The sequence below is a fragment of the Rhinopithecus bieti genome, unplaced genomic scaffold, assembly GCF_001698545.2.
Source record: "Rhinopithecus bieti isolate Rb0 unplaced genomic scaffold, ASM169854v2 scaffold_17429, whole genome shotgun sequence".
Classification (NCBI taxonomy): Eukaryota; Metazoa; Chordata; class Mammalia; order Primates; family Cercopithecidae; genus Rhinopithecus; species Rhinopithecus bieti.
The window spans coordinates 741,436-750,313 of NW_016808905.1; the positions used below are offsets into that span (position 1 = coordinate 741,436).

Sequence of the window (8,878 nt, forward strand, 5' to 3'; positions counted from 1 at the left end):
AAAAATTCAAAAATTCTAAAAGTAGCTAATAAAATGTTGGGGAAAAGATAATACTTCTCCTTTTTTTTTTTGAGATGGAGTTTTGCACTTGTTGCCCAGGCTGGAGTGTAATGGCACGACCTCAGCTCACTGCAACCTCCGCCTCTGGGGTTTGAGCGATTCTCCTGCCTCAGCCTCCAAAGTAGCTTGGATTACAGTCATGTGCCACCACACCCAGCTAAATTTTGCATTTTTAGTAGAGACAGGGTTTCACCATGTTGGCCTCGCTGGTTTCGAACTCCTGACCTCAGGTGATCCACCTGCCTCAGCCTCCCAAAGTGCTGGGATTACAGGCGTGAGCCACTGCGCCCAGCCTCCCCCTTTTATTATATCAATTTCTATGACACACATTACTGTACTTGTAGAATAATTTATCCACTGAATTTACCAATGTGGAATTGCCCTACCCAGATGTCTTGTGAAGTAAGTTTTTCTTACTGTTTAAGACACATTTAATTAGATTTTCTGCTCCTTGAAGCTTATTGCATATTGATACAATGCTCTTTATCAAAACAAAACTCTAAACTCTGAAGAATGTACAAATCCTGGTGAGTTCTTGATGACTATAAAGATCCTGTTATTCTCATAGAGGGTGGAGGCGGGAATTTCGCAAACTACACAAATAGCTGTAGTTTTACCAGAAACCACCCTAGTTTTGCTTCACATTTTCCCAATCATTGAACAGTTCCTAACAGAATGTGCCTATTTTGTTCTTAGCATTGTTAGCCACATCTAGAAATGTGACAGAGTCTAAATTGCTTCTTTGGAAGTATTTAAAGGCATTTGTAAGTCTTCCTCTGTGGCTCCCTGAAAATGTTGTTTAAATGTGTATTCTAACTTTCCGACAAGAGAGACAGCCCAGGGAAATGGTTTTGTTTCTTTTCTATCCTAGATATATCCAAAATCTAGTATTCTACATAGGCACTCAACAAGATTGTGCAGCAACTCCCACAACTACAGAGACAGCTTTTCATTTAAACATCACACTTCTGTAATAAACACTTACAAAGGTACGAACATTTTAATTAAATGGATTTATTTAAAAAGACTATAAAATTTGGCATCAAGAGAGATAAAAAAGACCCATAAGATTTAAATTGACAAATATAAAAATGATTGGCTATAAACAATGTAAAAATACATTTCCCAGCCCCCAAACAAAACATAGGTAATTATAAAATTTTTGTACTGAGTTCATTTCCTTTATAATTCTTGAGAACCATTCTAAGCAATCTATTTGTATAAAATATAAAATTAAATGTATCATAACTATTAATTTAAAAATGATTTTAAATTTGAGTTTATTGAGTTTGCCATTTTTTGTACGTTAACAGTGGTTTCTGGTCCCAAGTTCCCCTTGAACATATTTACTACAATGGTCTTTTTACTCCTATTTCCTGCTAAAATAGAAAAGAAAGGCTAACCATTCATGGGTCCCATAAAAAACAATGTGAAGGAAGACTCTAAGAGTGACCAAATCTACCAGTGAACAGACTATCTTTCTGAAAAAGAAAGAATTAAGTGACCAACTAAGAAATCCACTTTTGTACCAATGAAACACATGGAGGTGAAACCTCAGAACAAGCAGAACTTAAGCTCAATGACAAGATGTTTTATATGACAGGCCAGATGAGAATGTATCTGTCAATCTTGACTAAGCCCAATGCATGGGTGGTGACCCTGAGGAAGGCCAGATGATATGCTCTGAATTTTAGATAGGTCTAGATGACATTAAAAATCACAATGGCATGGTTTGATGTGAAACTCTAGTCTACCTATCATAAACTAGTTTTCTGAATCAGTCCTTATTCTTAGACCCAAGACTCAGCTATTTCTCCTTTCTTAGATGACATGCCCAATAAAAACAGCATCCATGATTGGTTTCATTATCTCCCAACTAAATAGTGGTGACATTACCACTAACACTAGTATCCAAACTCTGACACAAATCCTAAAGGTACCGAGTCAGTAAGACAGAGCAGAAGCTATGTCAGGCCATACTGACCAATTTCTGAGAACCACATTAGCCACATTCATGCAACTAAAACCCATCTACGACACACAAATGGCAGATGAGAAAAAAAAAAAAAGGATGAGGTCATTCAACTTTATCCCTGGAAACATGATTCCACTGTTTCAAATATAGGAAACCTACCCTGGGAGACTTCTACCAAAGTGCAGAAGGACCTGATGTATGGGCTCATCATCCTAACACTAGAGTCCCAGGTCAAAACTCCAGGAGGAGAAGAAGAAAGGTCTAGTCTGTGAACCACCTGGACAGAAAGGTCGTATCCCAAGTGTCCTGCCTACCTGTGACAGCTGCTAGCCAACAGACAACTCTGGTTATGAAGTTATCTCTTGAGAATGGCTTGATTCTCCCTTATGCCACCAACAGTATTAGTCTGGGCAGGGCTCCCTGGATATTTACTTTCTTAAGATGTTCCTTGCCAAAGACAAACTAGACCAATGCCTATGTAAGAACAAGGACTCTCAAGATCCTGCTACACAATATTCACAATTAAAAGGGCCCAAGATTCAGGACCACCTAAAGACAACTGACAAAAAGTAAGCGTCAGAGCCAGAGGCCAACCTCTGCTAGATAAAGCAGCAGCACATAGTTCCATTTCTATCTGATAAGGAGACAGTAAAGAGGCATCTCGAACGATGAAAAACGAAAGGCTGGGGTCCTAAAAAAACAGACTGGCTTCAAAGAAAACACTAAGGAAGACCCACAGAGCTGTATTAATTTTAGCAAAAATTATCATATGCCAACAGGGGAATTGAACCACTTTCTAAATCATAGTATGAACTCATCTCTTCAGATACTTGGTAAGTGGTCAAAGCTTGTTTTTATAATTACTTTCACTGTTTTGGGCAAAAAGTCTTTCTTATCTTTGGTCCTTAGTTGTGGTATCAGTTTCTTCCACTTTTTTATGTGTTACAAAACAATCTCTTTCTCACTTGACATCAACAACCAAGGTGCAGTATAAACACGAAGTTGCTGATATTGTTGCTTCTATACATACAAAATACCAACATCTCCATACATTTTATAGGCTATACCAAGGTCTCAGAAAGAATTAATAACAGTTATCCAAAAATATTGCAAAATTTAAGGCTGAGTGAAATACAGTGAAGCCTGGTAATATAGGTTAAGGAAAAAAACCTAGACCAATATTTTAAATATTGGTTTCTTAAATATGTTAAATTCCCATTAACAAAACCTAATCTAAGCATCAAAACAAACAGCTAAGCAAATTAATTTAAAAATTAAACAATTTCTAAGTAGATGAATATAATCATGTTTTTACAGCTATAAAGCATCATCTGGAAGCTAAGCCTAGTGAAAGAATGACCTGTAACAGAATGACAGAATCATTTATCAACCTTTGAGTTGTGTGATTTAAAATACAATTGTTCTCTCCTCCTCCCACCAAAATCTCCATTTGAGATGTTTCAATCATTATTTTTTTTTAATTTTTTAACTTATCTGGCCTAATTTGTGGTGGCTGACACAATATTGATCAAACTGCCTACTTGACCTTCCTCTTGCTCTCCGAAAGAAGTGGTTTAAACAATTACACAAATTTTACAAGAGCTTCTGCCAGGGCTCGGGCACCACAGTGCAGAGTCACTACCTTAGTTAACATCTGCTCCCCAGAGTCTTTAGGCATTAAGTGGTTCAGTGAGGGCTTCAGCCCTAGTGGTATTTTCAGGTTTTCTCAGCTGGGACTCCTGTCGTTTTTCATACAGCATAATGACAAAGTCAAGTAGGAACATAAAACTTGCTATAAATCCAAACACCTGAGGAAAAAAATGAGGAAAGGTTATAGGAGGAATTTTGGAATATAATCTTACATTTCCTACTTGGCTTGGACAGTGTTTCATATAAGCAAGATGTTTATGAATTTTATCTTATACACAACTACTCTTTAATGTTCAAAAAAAATTTTTTAAGTCATCAAAAAATGGAAAGAAGTTATAAAAGAAAAACTTCCAGAATAATGGCTATCAGTCAAAGTCCCACAAAGTACTAATGTTCTGCCTTATGTGTGCATGTTTATATGTGGAGGGCTAATATATGAAACTAGGGTTAACAGATAAACATTAAATCCTAAAAAATGATATAGAACACAAGAATATTTGCATCGTTAGATTGACCCACAGATGTGATAAGGAAATGTGACTAGGCAACTCAGTCTAGGTGAAAATGAAAAAAGTTATTAATATCAAAACAGAAATTCCATTTTGAAGATACTATTAGGTTAAGTTACTTAAATAAAATACATGTTCCAGTTGTCACATTGCAATGACACAGTGGCACGATGCCACTACCTACTTCCTCTTCCTTAAGTCACTTCCTCAATTGTTCTCTTCTAAAATATGATCAAACATTCTGAGAATTCTATCAAGAGACAGAAGACCATGCGTCTGCTTCAAATTTAGCTTCTCCACTAGCAAAACCCTTAAGGATATGGGGGCCAAATAAGTGCTCTGTAAAAAAGAGAAAATTGATGTAGGTGATGGCTAAAGTCTCTTCCAAATCTAATACTCTCTATCTCCACGATTTTTATTAATAACATTCTCTTACAGTCTGTTGCAGTCTCCTGACCTGTCCTCCCCGCTCTAAGAATATGCATTCCACCTCATTTTACCACAAAGTAAGCTGACCTCCAAATTCATTAATTCCGCCAGATATCCCCAACATATCCAATGTAAATTTAATTATCAATGCCTCCCACCCTCCCATCCCCGCCACAAAAGCCAAGTCTTTTCCCTCTGGAATCTTTATTTTTGACTTGATGGCATTTATCCCCTTATTTTCCTGGCAATCTTCTTAAATACATCAAACTCAGACCAAATGTCACCCTTGTTTTTGAAACTGTCTCTGATCGCCTCAAAGAGCTCCAGTCCATATAAGGCCCTCTATACTATACACTTCAGACAAGCGATCTTAGAGCTCTTATGTTTACATACTTCTGAATTTAAAAAACAAAAAGGACTTCCTCATGCATTTACGTCTGTAAAACTTTTCATAATTTAAATAGTTACAAAAGGTAATGTCCAGCATATTATAAATATCGGCTTTTTAAACTACCAGTCACTACTAAATATACCCAGTGAAATACAAATACTGGGACAGTCGAATACATCATCTAATTAAAATCCAAATTTTTTTTTTATAGCTGTAAATTTTTTCACTGGAACTCAATTGTTCCTCAACTTCATTTCACTTTCCCCACAGAATTTTATAGTAATTTATTTTTATATTCATAATTTTATTTATCACCATCTCATACTCCTCTGCAACAAAAATGATTCTAAACTGAAATTAACCATAAAGCCCTATTAAAACTTTGATTTTTCTCTTCTACTGGTTTATGTACCCATGAATAAATATTGCTTATTGCTAGAATGAATCAAGATTCAGTGTTAGTTTTCCTTCTATGTTTTGTTTTTACACATGTAAGTGCTACGAAACTGTTGTCATATGAATAGGTAAATATAGCCATGCAATTCTCTGAACTCCTTTTGAGTTTTCTATCATAAAAAGCAGTTTTAATGATGTATTAGCTGACAACTCTATTAATTACAACTTCAATTTTGGGGGTTTTTTTTGTTTGTTTTTTGAGATAGAGTCTCACTCTGTCACTTAGGCTGGAGTGCAGTGGCACAATCTTGGCTCACTGCAACCTCCGCCTCCCAGGTTCAAGCAATTCTCCTGCCTCAGCCTCTCGAGTAGCTGGGACTACAGGCGCCCGCCACCACGCCCGGCTAATTTTTGTAGCAGAGACAAGGTTTCACTCTGTTGACCAAGGTGGTCTCAAACTCCTGACCTCGTGATCCGCCCACCTTGACCTCCCAAAGTGCTGGGATTACAGGCGTGAGCCACCACGCCCCGCCTAACGTCAATTTTGTTAAAAACAAAGTATTAGTTGGAAACCAGCTGACTTGCAAGACAATTTGTTGTCCAGTTGCTAGTCATTCAAGTTCGCAGCACTGGCACCAGTCCAAGGCCATGATCCTTAATTTACAATTTCGAAACCCAAAGAACTAATTAACTCAAGGTTTTCATGATTCACTTGGCTCAAAATTGACACGAAGTAAGACTATTTACAGTCTTTTCTTATCCCTTTTACTATAAATATTCGTATGTTTTACTTCAGATAAACTAATGTTAGATGACAGGGTACTGTCCCAGGCCCTCAAATGGGTGTTGTGTAATATAGGATATGTACAGCACTACCTTTCTAAAATCCAGAATATTCTGAATTCTAAAAAAAAAAATTCTGGCCCCAAGAATTTCGGATAAAAATTGGATCTTTATTTTCAACTGTCTCTTTGTTGTACTCAAGGGTTTTGTTTTACAACTTAGGGTAATCCACCACAGTAAGTGATATGGTTTGGGTCTGCGTCCCCAGCCAATCTCATGTTAAATTGTAATCCCCAATGTTGGGGCTGGGGCCTAGTTGGAAGTGATAGGATCATGGGAGCAGATTTCCCCTTTGGTGCTGTTCTTGTAATAGTGAGTTATTGAAAGATCTGGTTGTTTAAAACTGTGTAGCACCTCCCCACTCTCTCTCTACCTCCTACTCTGGCCACGTAAGATGTGCCTGCTTCTGCCTTGCCTTCTGCCATGACTGTAAGTTTCCTGAGACCTCCCCTGCTATATTTCCTGTAGAGTTGTCAGAAAAGAGGCAATTAAACTTCTTTTCTCTATGCGTTACCCAGTCTCAGGTATTTCTATATAGCAGTGTGAGAAGGAACTAATGCAGCAAGATTCAGGACACACAATTTTTTTTTCTTTTTGAGGGGGCAAGGTGGGTGGCGACTGTGAATGGGAAGGTGGAAAAGAGCTGGTGAGACTCCTTCACCCGAGATAAATTCTCAGACATACTAGTTTTAAAAAAGATTACATATGGAGATTAAAAAGCTGGAAATTAATTTCCTCAAAACTATCTCTGCCTCGTACTCCTTGAAAAGTCCTGGTGAACCTTTAAGGATATGTATAACCCACTGAAAACTGCTGTGTAGACCAACTTTTTTATTATTAATTTTTTTCTCTTCTTGTAGAGATGAGGTCTCACTATGTTGCTTGCCCAGGCTGGTCTTGAACTCCTGGCTTCAAGTGATTCTCTCACCTTGGCCTCCCAAAGTGCTGGGATTACAAGCCTGAGCCATAGCACCCAGTCTCAGAACAACTTCCATTGGTTCATTTAACAAACTCCATTACAATTTTACTTTTCTGTCTCCTTTTCTAGGCTGAGCCTCTGAATAATTTCTCCCATATATTCTCCATACCTAGAATAGCACCTGGCATGTAGGTGTGCATTTATTGTACTGAAAGTGAAGAAATATAAAATAATAAAGTCAATTTTACCACTTCCATTAGCAATGACACATTGATATGTGGAGTAAGTAGATTTTTTTTTAAACAAAATTCAGTCAAATTCTATAGGCTCCAGGTTTCAAAGGCTATCATATTGATTTGCTTTAAGGTATTCTATTCAAAATTACACTAAAAAATAAGTTAAAAGAAAAACAACTCTAACATGCTGTATAACTTGTCAAGTACTCTCCAAATTCCCTATTTCTAAGGAAACAAAATAAGCAATGTTAAAATACAAGGTACTTACAATAGCAGCAATTTCAGCTGAAGTCCTGTCATGTGTGGAAACAAAATGATGGATGCCAACAAAACACACATCCTGTTCCCAAAGTAATATAAAATCCTATGCATACATACAAAACACAGAAGGAATACAATACAGTTAGATTCATGGAAATGAACTTTTCATTTTAACTTTAAAAGCTCTGGCTGCTTGTTTTCTTGATACAACCCAAACTTACATACCCAAACTTCTAACTTTTCAGTAAGCTTGGCATTCAGTAAATACTGTGTAAAATAAACAGTACCCACGCTGGGCTGGGCATATTGAGAGAACACATTACAAGATAATCTTTTAATAACAACAGCCCCCTATGCCAGGAGAGGTGGCATGAGCCTGTAGTCCCAGCTAATTGGGACTTTTTTGTTATCCAGTCTCAAAAAAAAAACAGTCCCGGAAAAGATCTCGTGTGCATGTGTACAAGTGTTTGTGTGTGCCTCTTTTTCTCTGGGACATAATACAATTATCTAAGCTAAAGCATTTATTACAATTCCATCTTACTTCCAGCAAAAAAGCATTTTTCTTTCCTTTCAAAGTATTTTATGGTAGGATGACATCTCTGAGAGTATTCTAATGCTTTGAAAGCACTTTCTAAAAGAAAGAATTTTAAAACCACCCATTATTAAATAGAAGTATGCCAAGAGTGTGTTTTTTAGACACTTAAGCTTTCTGGAATAACATAATGCCTTCAACTGTTCCAAGTGGGTAATCCACAGTGAGCCTGTATGATGAGCTTATCTACTACATAAAACTTCCATATATCATCATAATGCAGCTTACAATCATGAGATGTTTCATGGGTTTCCAAGTGCTCTCTCGGGCATTATCTCACAAGGCTCTCATATGCCAACTGAAAACAGTAATGACATATATACTTGATTCAGAAAGGGAAACTTGGTAAAATGATAGCCACTCCAAAGTCTGATACTTTTTGAGTTTTCTGAACTGCAAACTCCACTAAACCTAATACCAATAAAACTGGCCGGGCACGGTGGCTCCCACCTGTAATCCCAGCACTCTGGGAGGCTAAGGCAGGCAGATCATGAGGTCAGGAGTTTAAGACCAGCCTGACCAACATGGTGAAACCCTGTCTCTACTAAAAATACCAAAAAAAAAAAAAAAATAGCCAGGCATGGTGGTGGGCACCTGTAGTCCCAGCTACTCTGGAG

At 37.3% G+C, this 8,878-nt stretch overlaps 1 protein-coding gene across 1 annotated transcript in view; it reads right to left on the reverse strand.

Moving 5' to 3' along the window:
- Positions 1–1,054: 1,054 nt before the first annotated feature.
- The window catches only part of CMTM6 (CKLF like MARVEL transmembrane domain containing 6), a 29,309-nt gene continuing 21,485 nt past the window's right edge, over positions 1,055–8,878 (reverse strand). The window contains exons 3-4 of the mRNA XM_017887685.1: positions 7,677–7,772; positions 1,055–3,843 (exon numbers count right to left, since the gene is read on the reverse strand). Coding sequence (XP_017743174.1) covers positions 3,706–3,843; positions 7,677–7,772 — 234 coding nt within the window. The 3' untranslated portion in view covers positions 1,055–3,705. The remainder of the gene's footprint in view (positions 3,844–7,676; positions 7,773–8,878) is intronic.